The sequence below is a fragment of the Aquarana catesbeiana genome, linkage group LG04, assembly GCF_042186555.1.
Source record: "Aquarana catesbeiana isolate 2022-GZ linkage group LG04, ASM4218655v1, whole genome shotgun sequence".
NCBI lineage: Eukaryota > Metazoa > Chordata > Amphibia > Anura > Ranidae > Aquarana > Aquarana catesbeiana.
Genome location: NC_133327.1, coordinates 52,266,529 through 52,282,430, shown reverse-complemented (window position 1 = coordinate 52,282,430; position 15,902 = coordinate 52,266,529). Strand labels below are relative to the sequence as shown.

Below are 15,902 nucleotides of genomic sequence, written 5' to 3'. Positions count from 1 at the left end.
TTTTCTATGTACACAAAAGGCCTATCTCTCTCAAATATTGCTCACAAATCTGTCTAAGGCCCCTTTCACACTTATATGATTTGTCCCATGATTTTGTACTGCAAAATTGTATGACAAGTCATTCTCCATGATTTTCGATGACTACCATTCATATTGGCATGACTTTAAGTCGTGCCGACTTGAAAGCAGTCCCTGCACTACTTTGGTCCAACTTCCACTCCTCAAGTAGCATGCAAATCGTATCTGAATAATATAGACACGATTTCATTATGACTTTGTAAGCACAAGCCTCACACCATGTACAGTACCTGACCGTGGGATTGTGTTTCTCACACTGGTTCTCGGCGACAGGGTACTGTGCATGTCGCGCTGGCTCGCTGATCGGGAAAGGAAAACTTTTTTTTCCCAGCTGTCTGGTATGAATCATGAGGGGGAACGCCCCGCCAAGTTTTAAATGAAAAAAACGGCGTGGGTTCCCCCCAGGGGCATACCAGGCCCTTAGGTCTAGTATGGATTGTAAGGGGAACCCCCCTACGCCGAAAAATCAGTGTGGGGGTCCCCCCAAAATCCATACCAGACCCTTATCCGAGCACGCAGCCCGGCTGGTCAGGAATAGGGGTGGGGACGAGCAAGCGCCCCCCCCCCCCTCCTGGACCGTACCAGGCCGCATGCCCTCAACATGGGGGAGTGGGTGCTTTGGGGCAGGGGGGCACCCCTTTATAATTTTGCTCAGTATATATATATATATATATATATATATATATATATATATATATATATAAAATAAAATAAGTTAAAAATGGGGCAGGCTCAATGGACCATTTGTTCTTTTTTTCCGCAGTCACTCTTCTGTGTTTCTCCAATTGTTTTAGCATTCTTTTACTCTTTATATATTGAGCCCAGGAAGAATGTTAAAATAGTTTAATATTTAGGTCTGCTTTAAATAAAGAAGCTACCACAATTAGCTCCATCGACTTATATGTAACAAAGTAATGACATTACTCATTGCTAGTTTTAAAACAATCTTTATTTCCTTCTCTATTGAAAATCATCAGTAGTATAAATATACTTTGGCATGGGAGCCCACAAGACTCCTTGAATAGATCATTTTTATTACAACCCCTGGAATTAAGTGGCACGCTCAGCGTTAACAAATTGTATATATATATATATATTTATATTTCACAGAGTCCTGCATTTCCTTTATATATGCAATGTTTAAGAAATTATCCTATTTATAGATATGTATAGATCTCTGTACAAGTACACACTGAAGCAGTGATATCTCTATACATATAGAATATGTTCTATCTATTTACATTAAGTCAAGTATTGAACATGTTGATAATGCTTTGCCAGAAATGAAGAAACAAAAGTGAGTGGTACCGTGCCAAGTTCCATTTTCTATAAAGAGACAAAAAAAACAACCATTTTGAGTGACAACAATTTGATATCAAGAAACAAAATGACAGTCATCACTCTAAATCAATTTATACAATTATGGTTTCTTTAAATGGCTGAGATCATGTCAAGAGGTTTGATATTTTGTACAGTTATGGTTTCTGTAAAGACACACAAAAAATTGGAGAACTCAGATTAGTTACTAGTATTTAATATCAAGATAACAAAATGACTAGTGTTTAAAGTAGAATTATGGGTTAAACTTTTTTTTTCATATTGGATAAAACAAGAGAAGGTTATAACCCCTGTCAAAATTTTTTTTCGCAATTTGTATCCCATTGGGGAGATTTCCTTTCACTTCCTGTCCCATAGTCAAACAGGGAGTGAGATAAAATCCCTGCAAATTGAGGGTATTCGTTAGGGGACCCCCAGGTCACCAGAATTAGTATCCCCGTTGGAAGACTTCCTCTCTATGACTTTTCTGGGGACAACCCAAAATTTGGGATTTTCTTTTACTTTCACTTTCCATGAAAATGGTAAACAGGACAAATAGAGAGGGGGAATGTCCTTAACGGGGGCACAGATAGCAATAAAACTGACAGGGGTTCTAATCCCTCTCCACTCTATCCAAAACAGAAAAAAAAAAAAGTTTTGCCTTTAACACTTTAACTTGAGTAGAAAACTGGGACCTTACAAGAAGAACTTAAAGGGGCCTATTAATACATTTGTTCACAGTGCACAAAACAAGGTCTATAAAGACATGGATGAGCGAGTTTGGAGTGGAGGAACTTGACTGGCCTGCACAGAGTCCTGACCTCAACCCAATAGAACACCTTTGGGATAAATTGGAGCGGAGACTGTGAGCCAGGCCTTCTCGTCCAACATCAGTGCCTGACCTCACAAATGCGCTTCTGGAAGAATGGTCAAAGATTCCCATAGACACACTCCTAAACCTTGTGGACAGCCTTCCCAGAAGAGTTGAAACTGTTATAGCTGCAAAGGGTGGGCCAACTCAATATTGAACCCTACAGACTAAGACTGGGATGCCATTAGGCTGGGTTCACACTATTTGTGGAGCGGCTCACAGCAGGGGGTCCGGTGCTTCCCTGTTCACCTTTTCAGGGGCGAATCAGGTCCCAATTTTTGCCTGAATTCAGACCTGAAACAGAGCCAAAGATGCACCCTTCTGCAGTGCGCTCCGTGGTCACCCCGGAGCTGTGTGAACCAGCTCCATTGAGAGCCGCATAAGTCTGAACCCAGCCTTAAAGTTCATGTGCGTGTAAAGGCAGGTGTCGCAATACTTTTGACAATATAGTGTGTTTATTTATATATATATATATATATATATATATATATATATATATATATATATATATTAGAAAGCAAATATAATAAAATAATTTCAAAAATATATTTGAGAGAAGTTCGTAGTTAGGGTTTATGTACACTTTCGGGCCTTTCAGCGCCAGAAACATTTTCTGCTGGTTTATAGAAGCATATAATTTTAGCTGAATTTCATCCCATAAGCTAAAAATAAACACATTTACATAAACAAGGCAGATTTAATTTAGAGTGGGCCTAGGGTAATGATAATACTGCCCCCCCCCCCCCCCTTTATTTTTATAGGAAAATCTTTAGTAAATAAATTTCAAACTTATTGCACTTTGCAAAGTACGGACTTTTATTAATTTATTGTTTGGTGTGAATTTTATTTATAAATTGTTTTTTTCAGGAAAAATCACAACCCATAAAACGTTTTGCTCTACATTCAACAGTAGTATTATCAGTAGAGGCCAACTCCACTGAAAAGTGATACTTTTTTTTTCAGTAGACGCTGGTGAGTTTAATGACCTTTAATGGCAAGAACTGAGAACTAGAGAAGTGTGACACTATTATTTAACTTTGTAATGGCCACAGCTGTCGGGTTGAACTGGAAAGTCTGCTCTGTCTAGGAAATTGGTAATGCGATTCAGGTTGCAGCAACAACAAAATAATTATGGCCTTAAAACATTATGGTGTATATATTTTGTTTCCTTTTTTCTCTTTTTGCATATTTGGCCAAGGATATCTTGAATCTTGGATCATCTTGCTAAATGATAATAACATCACCCCTTACAAAAATAATTCTCGGCTTCCTATAGCCCCAGAAGGTTAAAGGAACCCCCTTATAAGAAGATAAGAATTCCCTTACAGTCTCACAGTAGAACTTATGGTACTAGTCTATCAGTTGGTTCCTGGTGGGTTTGGGGCAATTGGTGTCTTTACCCTACTGAGCACTGATGAGCTTGGCATGGAGGAATTTGAGTGGTTTGCGAAGAGCCCTGCCCTCAACCCTATTGAGCACCTTTGGGATGAATCGAAACTCCAAGTTTGAGCCAGGTCGTCTCATCCAACATCAGTACCTGATCTCACAAATGTTCTTACGGACACAAATTTCCACAGACACAATCCAAAATCCCATGGAAAGCCATTACAGAAAAGTGGAGGCTGTTACCCAACTCCATAACAATGCTCATGGTTTGGAATGACTAAGAAGCTCATATAGGTGTGATGGTCAGGTGTCCACAGAATTTTGGCTAAATAACCTATAAGCACTTATAAACACGTGTAAAGGGACCTTATAGGGCAGCGATGGCGAAAATCAGCACCCCAGATGTTTTGGAACTACATTTCCCATGATGCTCATGCACTCTGCAGTGTAGTTGAGCATCATGGGAAATGTAGTTCCAAAACATCTGGGGTGCCAAGGTTCGCTATCGCTGTTATAGGGAATGAAGAATATTCAGTTAAACCTGCAGCCTGAGAACTATTTTATTATTTTTACCTCATGTGCCATGGTTTAGCACATCATATATATGTCAAATCAGATAGATTTTCCCACATTTCCACTATAATATTGCATAAATATATTTTATTGTATTTTTGTTGGCATGGATAACTTGGTTAAAAAATGGATGATTTCCATGATGTGTTTTGGCAGGAGTTTTCCTTGGACGTTTGACAGAAAATTGTTCAGATTTTTTCCAGTAGGAGTCCTATTCTATTTTGTTCAGCCATTTGTGTGTATGATGTGCATTGTTTTTTTTAATCGTTTTTATACGTTTATTTAGTTAAAAACAAAATTGCCCCCTTTTTTTTTGAAAAAGTGAACGGTAATGGCCACGTCTGATGTGGAAGGGCAGTGTGATCTGTAAAATTTAAAGAAGAATGCGAAAGATTTTATGAAAGCCACCTACATGTGACAATCTGTCCTGGAATTATAGCATTTCCAGTTCAAAAGCTGCCCTTGGCTTTAAAAAAGTTAAAGCCTATTTTTTTTAAAATTTTGGATAGACAGTTGAAATCTCTATCAGGTTTTTGTTTTTAGGTTTAGGCTCGGTTCACAATACTTCGACCAACGGTGTCACTTTGCCAGGCAAAGTGCAGGTATGCAGAGATAACAGCATACAGGAAGATGCCATGCACTGCCTGGGTAATCTTCCTGTAATGTCGGATGCAAATCACATCACTATAGATGAGGATCCGACTTGGAGGCGACTTCCATTCCAAGTCTATGGGCACAAGTCAGATAGAAGTCACCTTAAAGTAGTACAGGAACCTTTTCTAAAGTTGAAGCAACTTCAGTAGTGCTAATTTAGACAGCTCTCATTGGCTAACATGGGATTTTACATGTCATGCATTTTGGGGTCTCACAAGCCGGATCCCAAGTCATGGCAGTGTGAACCAAGCCTTAACCCCTTAAAGGGGTTTCAGATGCCGGGAGGCAGGGCGGGGTTTATGATCATGTGACCATTGAGATTGGCTGTCACATGATCGGAAAGCTCCTGATCGCTTCTTGGCTGTCATGGTGGTCACATAATTGGAAAGCTCCCAATCGCAAGAAGCGATTGGGAGTTTTCTGTTAGCTGCCAGTAACTGTGCAGGAACTGCACAGGGCACATACTCTCGGTACAGCTCTATCTGCAAATTGGTACGCAAATATACAGCCTCTCTGCGCCAAGGCTCACCTGTTGAGAGGCCACATATTTGCATACCGTCGGCACCTAGGGGTTAAGGTGGTACCATGGTCTACTTCAGTGTTGGTAATGGCCAGCGCACCAAAGCTTAGGCATTTCAAACTTCACTGAAGTTGTATGTTATGCACAGTTGCATCACACCAATATTTCGGGGGCACACACGTCCCTTTTCTCAAGGTGGGAAGTGGAAGAAAGGTGTGGGGTGCTGGATTTCCTAAAGCAGGAGATGCTCTTAGTTAGGTCTTAAGCAGTGTAGAGGGAATGATTTTGCTTAAGTAGCTCTTGCAACCTTGGTGGCTGAAGGTCAGCTTTTGGCACCTGTAGGAACTGGATGTGGGCATGTGAAAAAAAATATTTTTTTCAGGCTTGTACGTCATAAAAAGCCAGCACATTTCAGAGGTTTAGAGCCTCCCTTCATCAGGGTTGGTTCTGTTAAACACTGAACTCAACCACTGGACTGAAAAAAAATTGGAGGTATCCTGAGTGTCCATTAGGTTATTGTGCGAGATGCTGTTTAAGCCATTTGATCCCCTAAAACCTGGGGAATTTAGTATTTTTAAAAAATTACCCTATGTATGAAAAAACACATCTCAGGACTGGAGTCCACTGGAGTGGAGTCTACACTGGAACTTTGTTCTAGGTTTTGGCAGTTACCTTAAAATTGACACATAGTCAGGACAGAGACAGGATAACTTGATGAAACCTTCATTTTGGTAAAGATATATTTTATCTTACAAGCCATGTTAGCTGCTATAAATGGTAAACTGAACAATTCAGACCATCATAAATTTATCTTCAACTGACCAAGCAGATGATTAGAGAACATCTGCAGAAAGTCAAAAGACGAAACGGATTAACGACTTGTTAATTATTATAAACAACAATCTATGATAACACAAAGAAGCTTTTAAACGTTGACCTTTTCAAGAGGCGCAATCTGCAAGGCTTTTTAGAACAAAGGCTTTGAATCCAAATTTTAGATAACCATTTTCGGGTCTGTAGTGTGATTGACTGATCAAAGTGTAGCTATATCCAATAACTATTTTTTACCCCCAGTTCACACCGAATGTGGCTTTGAAATCACGCTCTTCAAATACTCAGTGCGATTTCATGCACAGATGCCAATGCAAGTCTCACATGAAATCATCACAAATAGTCCAGGAACCTTTTTCAAATCGGTGCAAGTCGGAGTCGCACTGGTTTGAATGGTTCCATGGGCACAAATCGGGTGTGACTGACAAGTTGCACCGGTGTGAACTGGGGCTTAAGGTAAGAGTAGTGCCTCGTTGGAAAGATATCTCTTGTGTTGGGCAGATCAATTCACTCATGAATTGTAAAAAAATGAAATTATAGTGGATCTTTCTCAATTTTTAGGTTTCGACGCAAGCAGTGATTCTGCATGTGTTCTGCATACTTTTAATCCTCCAAGGGTAGAAGTAGACTGAGGAATGAGGGTGAATGACTTCCTGTTTGTTGCCCCAGTATTGTATTGTGTTGATTGATGTTTTTTGTCCATAAATTGTCACAGCTAAACCTTTAAAGTCCATATAGTGACAGGATGTTTTGCCTACAATCAGCACTGTTTGTTTAAACGACTGTAGTTTAAAGTGAACCTGTGCCCACACTATGCAGAATATACTATTTATATACTATGAACAAGTTGTAAAATAACTTCTTGTATAGTAATAATAATCATCATCATAATGCTCTCTTGCAGCTATAGGCATTGTGGAGAAATTAATCTCCTGCCTTCTAACACATAGCGGGAGTTTCTAAGGCAGGCCATACATGGATCGAATTTTGGCCAGCTCAGCAGGAACCGGCCGAGATTCAAACCGTGTATGGGCAGGCTAAATATACCAAGTTGATCGATCAATCAGCTTGGGTCAAAAACAGCATGCCGGGTTTTACTGCGATAATTATTGCGAGCAGCTGCTATAGCCACTAGCAATAATCACTGTCTTTTCCCGGTGGGGGAGGCCGTCCCCGTCGAGAGTAGACAGTGACTCATGAGAAGACAATGGCCCGGCCAGAGGGATTCCCGCATCAACACTGTCTGTATTGATGGGGGAAATGGACCCGTGGTTGCAGGAAAGAGATTTGCTTTGTGTATGGCCGGCTCAAGCCATTAGAGAAGACTTTCTGAACTAGGGTTTCTCCAGAGGTTCCTTGAGTAATAAGCAGTTTCTGACTCTCAGATACTAGGAACATTTTTCACAGTGACCATCAATGTAAGGAACATTCTTTCCACTGACCACCAATGAAAGAGCATTCTTACACTGACCACCAATATAAAGAATTTTTCCCAATGACCACCAATGTAAGGAACATTCTTTCCACTCACCACCAATGAAAGAGCATTCTTACACTGACCACCAATGTAAGGAATTTTTTCCCAATTACCACCAATGTAAGCAACCCTCTTTCCACTGACGCAAGAAGCACATTTCACACTGACCACCAAAGTAAGGAACATTTTTCCCAATGACCACCAGAGCAATGAGGCCTTTCAACCAATTCCTACACATGTAAAGAGGTCCTTCTCCCACTGACTACCAATCTGAGGGAGCCTGTCTCCACTGACCATCTACGTAAGTGAGGATTTCACTGACTACCAAAATAAGGGGACACATCATGATTGATTTTCTGTTCATGTCAATGTGCCATGAGCAATAGATACAATGATTGTTAACAGGGGTTCCCTGAAACCTAAAAGTTATTTTAAGTGTTATTTTAGAATGTTTCTAATTGTTAGCCGCATCTAAACTCTAACTGATACCGGACATTAGAATATTTGTTGTGATAGCTGAGGATTTTTGAGAGTGAATAACTTTATAGTACAAGCAACTAGAGAGGTCAGTGGGGGCGTGTTTTAAAGCTATTTTACCACTTGTTAAGAAATGCAAAAAATGTATGTCTATAGACTGGGCACAAGGGCACTTTATTCCCCATGCAGACCTGTCACTATCAAGTCATGTCAAGCAATATTTTAGAATTACAATGTGCTAAACATATGTTACTAACCCCTTCAATACACTTGCCACTATTGTACCCACAGCATGCTATCCATCCTCTCCATTACACATAATACCTGTGGGATTTTTTGCGGAAACTGTAGTGTTTTTTTATATACATATGAAAATGTGACTAAATTAATGTAAATGTTATTTTAAATGAGTGTTAATGTTTAAAAAATGTTAATGATTGAGACTTGTTTATGTGCAATTTGTGTAAGCATAGATGGGGCTGTCCTCATTACATAAGCATTATCTGCTTCCTCCTTAGTAGTACAGCACTGTGACCGTGCCTCACTTTTCCTCTTTTTCACTGAAGGCCTACGGCAACTGACTCTTTATGAACCTATATCAGCCAGAGATTCTGACCACATGACGGATAATCTTTACAAATCTGAATACAAAATTCAATACTAAAAATGCAGAACAGCATGCTGTGCAAACATAAAAGTTATCCCTTAAAATACGTCCAGAAAACTGTTAAAGCACTGACTTAAAATGTGAAATATCTATAAATACTACCTATAACATTTCTCTTTAACTGTAAATGGTAGAATTGCTGACTTGATCTGTAACTTTTCCTCATAAATCTGGGCCTCTGGACATTCCAATAATTGTTTAATTTAGTTGTATGAGAAAACATTGGAGGCTTATCAGGATACAAACTTCAGAAGCCAATTAATGTAACAAATCATTTAATTCTTCATTTCCTATTCTGGAAGAAAACTAATAATAATGGTTGAATTTTTTGGATTACATTGCACAGATGATCTACGAGTCAAAAAGACATTCTGTTCCAATGTGTTCAGGCCAGCTGCATCTTTCTATTCAGATGTGAATCCAAATATATTTTTGTAATACAATTTTGAAAATGTTCAATGTTATTATGAGTAGCAAATATAATGGAAAAAAAGTTTTCTTTATTATTTATTGTATTTCTAGTTTTCCTGTTCATTTCTACTGAGTCTGATTTACTAAAGCAGTAGAGATTGGTCACTTTGTAAAGTGTATCTACATATAATTTTGTAAGATGAAGCTGTGTTCACACCTAATCATGTGCAGAGAAAATGAAAGAAACAGAAAATGTGCTTGCTTGGTTCTCAGCCTTGGAGCCAGTGGGGGACCGATGCTGCATCCACCTGGGTAAGTATGATTCCTAAAAAATTTGTATACTTCTCTTTTAAGTAAATGAAGTAAACATAGATTCACCTTATTTGTTAACCTAAGTGACCCCATTCAATTTGCAAAGTAAAGATACACTGTAAAAGTGAACGTGCTTTATTTGTTGAGTCAATCAACCCCACACCTACTTTTATCTAGTCCCACCCTTTGAAAGTTCAAAGAGGATTCTTGTATATGCTCGTAGTATTTTGCGCACACAGTTCCCTCACACAGAGCAAAGGTGCAAAAAAAAGTTAATCAAACTGATGAATGTGGTCACTCACAGGTCTTACCACCAAAGTGGATCCTGAAATTTGGATACTAGTTTCCTAAATTTGGATGACCCACGCCAGATCTGAAGTTCAGTGTTATTATTTGATGGTTCAGCTTCTGAGAGAAAGGGGCTAAAGGCTACGCCAAAAGTTCTTTCTGCCTTCTATCTGCTTCTGCTATTGCCTGAGCACCCTTAAGTTGACTGCCAGTGCCACCAGGTCCCACCCTTCTGTCCTCTTCTATCTCCTATCCTATAAAAATGATGTGGTACAGCCTCTTTGCCTTATGATCTGAACTCCAGTCATATACAAAAACATCAATAAATGTGATTATGTACTGTACTTATTAATCCATTATTCCATATTTTTAAAGGATAAATTTACATTTTCGAACATGTTACATATTACCCATATTTAGGGTGGAACATATAACAGGTCCCAGCAGCTGCAGCCTCTCCCCCACCCAGTGACAGCGGGTGGGCATCTTCTCTGGGCGCCCGCTCTCACTGTTTGAAAAAAACGTTGCCATGCGGAGCTCCGCCCACTCTGCCACGTCATTCATTCGAGGTCCTCTGTGAATGGGAAACTACAAGTCCTAACAACCTTTGTGGTTGTCGGCTTGTAGTTTCAATGAACTACCATGGCGCTGTTGAGCGCTCTGGTAGTTCATTCTCATAAGAAGAGCGTGATCTGACAGTCCCACTGTATCATCCATCCCTAATATATACATACAACTTGTATGTACCTGGTAGTTCATTCTCTCTTCCTGTCAGTGTTTGTCTGTTCGCCTGTACCAGGTATGGGCAGACAGATACACTGAGAAGTATGCAGGAGTCCTGCATGGCACCCGCGATCTGCTGGGTGCAATGCTTTCCAGGTTCCAAGTAAAAATAAATAATAAATGCACATTTTTTACCTGTAAGAAGATGTGCATTTATTTTTTTTTTTTTTTAAAGTGAACTTACCCTTTAAGTGTAATTGGTGCTAATTAACCAAAGTTCAGAAAAGTCAGATCATTAGTCTTGCTGTGTTTTCTGTCTGGGCTCTTTAAATATAACTGGTTACAAACTCCCGACATTTAAATCCTTTGGCAGGTAAAACGGCTCCAATATATGTATCTTTGTATATAGCTGTTTGCCTGGAGTTCCCCATTAAGCAGACCTCTGGCAGACTGTGGGATTGATTTACTAAAACTGGAGAGTGCAAAATCTGGTGCAGCTCTGCATGGTAGTGAATCAGCGTCTAACTTCAGTTTGCTCAATTAGGCTTTGACAAAAAACCTGGAAGCTGATTGGTTTCTATGCAGAGCTGCACCAGATTTTGCACTCTCCAGTTTTAGTAAATCAACCCCTATGTATTAATAGATTACTTATAACAATATCAGCTTACAAAAAAAAAAAATCCCACTAAGACAAATGGAGAAAGACATTTTTTTTCCCTAGTCTTAGAAATTGCACGTTAACATTCCTTTCCCTGAGCATGCATTTTCTTTATGGCAAAGTTCACCCAAGCAGTTTTTAGTGTCATGCTATCCTTTTCTCTGGGCAGAAAAAGACAAATGGATTGGTGCTAACTGAAATATATGGAAGTTGCTTATATTAGTGTGGTGACCTTGCTAAATGGAGTCCTCAGGTTCCATCAGGGATCCTATTAGAATATATTTTATGTTTTTTTCTACTTTGGCCTCCATTGAGTTCTCCTCTTTTTTGCCACAGTTTAGCATTGGACTGTCACACTTATTGAACTAGACAGCATGGTGACATTCTTGCTTTGCAGGATCAGGAATATGCCTTGTGTTTGTGTGGGCTTTCTCTAGGTGCTTCTGTGTTCTCCTACACCTGTGGTTTCGAACTTCAGTCCTTAAGTACCCTCAACAGGCCAGGTTCCCTTAGATAAAATAGCTGTCATTGATATCAAGCCATTGAGATTGATTTAAAGCACCTGCGCAAGGTTAAATTATATAGTGAAAACATGACATGTTGAAAGTACCTGAGGACTGAGGTTGGGAACAACCATCTTACACTCTAAAAGCCTTGTACAGAGGGTATTGATAGAGAGAACTTGGTGCAGGCCACCTCTAAAATATGGGTGAGAGAGACAATATTGAGCCAAAAGAGTCATACAGATGTCCACATTTAAACATGACGTCTTCATACTGTGCCAGATGTTATATACAGAGTTGGAGTTTTGCATGGTTATTGAGCTTCACTGCACAAGGCCAAATTAGGTGTACTGGAATTTTATTAAATCGATCCTTGTATGTTTGGTTCTATGGCTGTGATAGAGAATTTGTAGGCTTCTTCCTAGGGGCAAGCATTGATGTAAACACTAAATACTGTGTGTGTATGTGTGTGTGTGTGTTTGTATATATATATATCAGCAGATACAGAACTATGAATTGATGGAATAGCACACTGGTAATAGCACAGAATAACCCAGAAGATGCAATAATTAAAAGAAATTAAAGAGGAAGTCCATCCAGTTTTTTTTTTGTTTTGTTTTTTAAGGAATAGCTAAGGGATAAAAGTTCTGTCAAGTTTTTCTTTCCAGAAAAAAAAGACACAATGATGTATTGGCACCAACTGCTTGTGTGTACATCTCCATAGATTCTTATTCAGCCAACTCCTCCACTTTTTTGGTATAAATCATGTATTTCATAACTAAGCTAAACTATACATTATAATAGGCCTTGCATTGTTCACTTGGATAAAAATCAGAGTCAGAATTTACAAAATTATGAGCATTTCATATGTGGTAAAAATATTCATGGCAAAATCCTTTCAAGCCTAATACTCCTACATATATTAAAACAAATATGCTAGCCCTGGGTTCATCCACTTTGAAAATAGATATTACACATGCTGTATGCATGCAAGACACATTTTGTCATACAAGCATTTGCCTAGTGCAGACTGTGCCAAGCCTAGGAATCTGTTTATACTTACAAATTTTAACAACATGTATTGTATATAGACTGATTGGCCAAATGTTTTTTGGACACCTGACCATAATACCTATATGGCCAAAATTATGTGTAAATTACTCTAAATAAGTTCAGGTGTTTTCCACAAAGGTACTGTTGTACTGTAACTGCAACAGCATACAAAGACCTTTTCTACAACTCCAACCTTGTGGCAACAGTTTAGCGAAGGCCTTTTCCATTCCAGCATGACTGATCCCCTGTGCACAAAGCCAGCTAGATAAAGACATGGAACTAGTGTAAAGGAACTTGAGTAACATACACAAAGCCATGACCTCAACCTTAATTAAAATCTTTGGGATGAATTGGAACACTGATTGCGAGCCACATCTCCGGGGAATGGGCAATTCCAAATTCATGCTTTTAATTTTGAAAGTTGTCTAACTAACTCATATTTGTGTTATGGTCAGGTTTCCACAACCTTTTAGCTATGTAGTGTATGTCCAGTTTTTATAATTCATACTGTATAGATCAATTGAGGCGAGGGTAGCAGCCATTTTTTGGCTTAGACTCTCAAATAAAGATGTTCAATTTTTTTAGGTCCTAGATTAGTGTGACATTTTCTGGGATCACAATCTTCATATTTCTAGTGTCTTGAACTCTAATAATGTGTGGATGTCAAATAATGCACTGTGGGCCTTCTAAAACTGATGGATGGTGTATCTCATCTGATACCCAACCCACAGGCTGTCCGCTTTTGCTCTGGGATTCCTTTAATTCCTTGTGGTCTGCCACTGACCCACCTAAAATGTATTCTGACCAGATGGTTTAGACATCTACCAGTAGATGTATGAATCCTAGTTTTTGGAGAAAATGCATAATTAAATAAGTACACCAGCTTGTTCACTTTGTGTGCTTAACCAACACACAAGGTAGCAGATCTAAACAAATCATTCTGAAAGTACATTCCAAGCCTGAAACAGGAAAACTATAGCTTATGTGAATTAATTGACTACCTTTTCCCAGGATCTTAGCAATTATGGTAATAGATTAACAAATCATCAACAAACCAATACATTTTTGACCAACAGAATCCAGCCTATTACAGGTCAGATTACTTTAAAGACAACCATGATGTCAAACAAAATGGCTGCCTCACTGTGTTGGTGACGTGTACCTTTTGATAAAATCTAAAATAAAACAGATATATATTTATTTCTACCAACCATTGAAAATTCAGTATTGGGTGGAATTTTCTACTTTAAAGAGACGGTTTTCGAACTGTTCCCAGGCTTCATTTGTCTTATAGAATAAATGATGCGGCCGTGCGGGCAGAGCCATTTACAGCCATGTTGAATAAAAAAAATACATTAACCTGATGGGAGTAGAGCTTCCTCTGGGTCGTTTGGTGTTGTGGGGGCTGTAGACTGCGAACATGTTTTATGTTACACCGTAAATTGAGATGTAACATGAAATAATCTCAGACAGTTCTAGCTTTTAAAGCAAGGGGGTCAGATTGACAGCCAGGAAACCAGCATTTTCAGAAGGAAGTCAACAATTGAAGCCTCCATATTTATTTAATAATAGAGGTCATTTAAAACATACCAGTGTTTAATAGGGAATACCCCATACCACTGATCAAATAGGGAAAATCCAGTCTACTGAGAATTATGCAAGCTTAGCTTCCAGCTAATCTTGAACTGGATGTGTCTCCAAAGACTAGACTCATTTTTATATATTCAGGCAAATCAAAACATCTGCAATTCACCTGATTTGCAAATTGATTTGATCACTACTGGTGTGCTACTACATCTCAGAAGATCTAAAGCCAAGGTCTGTCAGAAGGAAACAATCCTACTTAGTCCTCTTGGATGCCACCCCTAAAACCTACTTTCTAATTCAGGCAAAATGTTGTAGTCAAGATAATTCCCTTCCCATGAATTTTTCACTTCATAATCTTCTATTCAATTCCAAAGGGGGGTTCAGAAATCTCAACCTGCCAGAAAAATAGGCAAAAGCAGTGGCACAGACGACAGTGAGGGTAACTATACAACTAACAAAACTTGCTGCTTGATCCACTGAGGTATCATTTTGTTCTTTAAAATTTTCAGTGTCATGTGCAGTTACCCTTTAAATAAACTAATTTTAATATACAGTATAAATAGATGTCTGTTTTTTGGATCAAAGTATGTTACACAGAACTTCTCCGCTTCATAAGTCCCCTAAAGGCAGAGAGACTGTGGAGTCCTGTTGATACTGAGCTAATGGCTGAATGCTGGGTATTGCAAATGCATCCATTGGACGGCGTGCCCATGTATCTACCGGGTGAGTGGTGGTTTTGCTCCATGCAGTTGTCTGATGTGGACAAATCCCGAGGTATGATCATGGGGATAGAGTACTGTAGTTTTTCTCTACTCTTATACCACAAACAAGAACACATGGACTGGAAGTGAAGAACCTCTGCGTAGACATTTCGAAAGCCACCACTGGAGGAACTAGTGTCATTGGTATGTATGCTGGAGTGGCCGTTCAACAGAGCACGATGTTCGGCATCCCTTTTTTCGTCCTCTGCATTCATGGTCATGAACCGTAGGACCACCAAATTTAGGAATGCTCCTATGACTGTAAGTCCTGTTAATATGTACACAAAGCTAAAGGCAACATACTGTGGCTTGTTTTGTAGGGCTGCATCCTTCTGGAGCGCCACATAGTCTCCAAACCCAATGGTGGTGAGGGTTATAAAGCAGTAATAGTAGGCATGGAAAAAGCTCCATTGCTCATAGTATGAAAAAGCAGCTGCGCCAATGCACAACGTGCTTATGCAAGAAAAAAATCCAATAATGACCATGTTGGCCATCGAAACCTCAGCCCGTCTCATTCCAAGGCACTTCTTGATGCAGTAGAGGAGATACCTTACAAGGGTATTAATCCTTTCACCCAGGCTCTGAAACATGACCAAAGTCAGCGGAATCCCCAGGAGAGCATAGAACATGCAAAAGACCTTGCCTCCATCTGTGCTGGGAGCAGCATGTCCATATCCTAAAATAAAACACAGAAAGGGTATCAGAACTTGCAGGTAGTAGTCCACAAGATGACCTAAAACTACACATCTATAAGT

General features: G+C 39.3%; 1 protein-coding gene across 1 annotated transcript in view; it reads right to left on the bottom strand.

Annotated features, from left to right (window-relative positions):
• Positions 1 to 1,009: 1,009 nt before the first annotated feature.
• The window catches only part of KCNK3 (potassium two pore domain channel subfamily K member 3), a 144,308-nt gene continuing 129,415 nt past the window's right edge, over positions 1,010 to 15,902 (bottom strand). Inside the window, exon 2 of the mRNA XM_073625178.1 lies at positions 1,010 to 15,823. Coding sequence (XP_073481279.1) covers positions 14,976 to 15,823 — 848 coding nt within the window. The 3' untranslated portion in view covers positions 1,010 to 14,975. The remainder of the gene's footprint in view (positions 15,824 to 15,902) is intronic.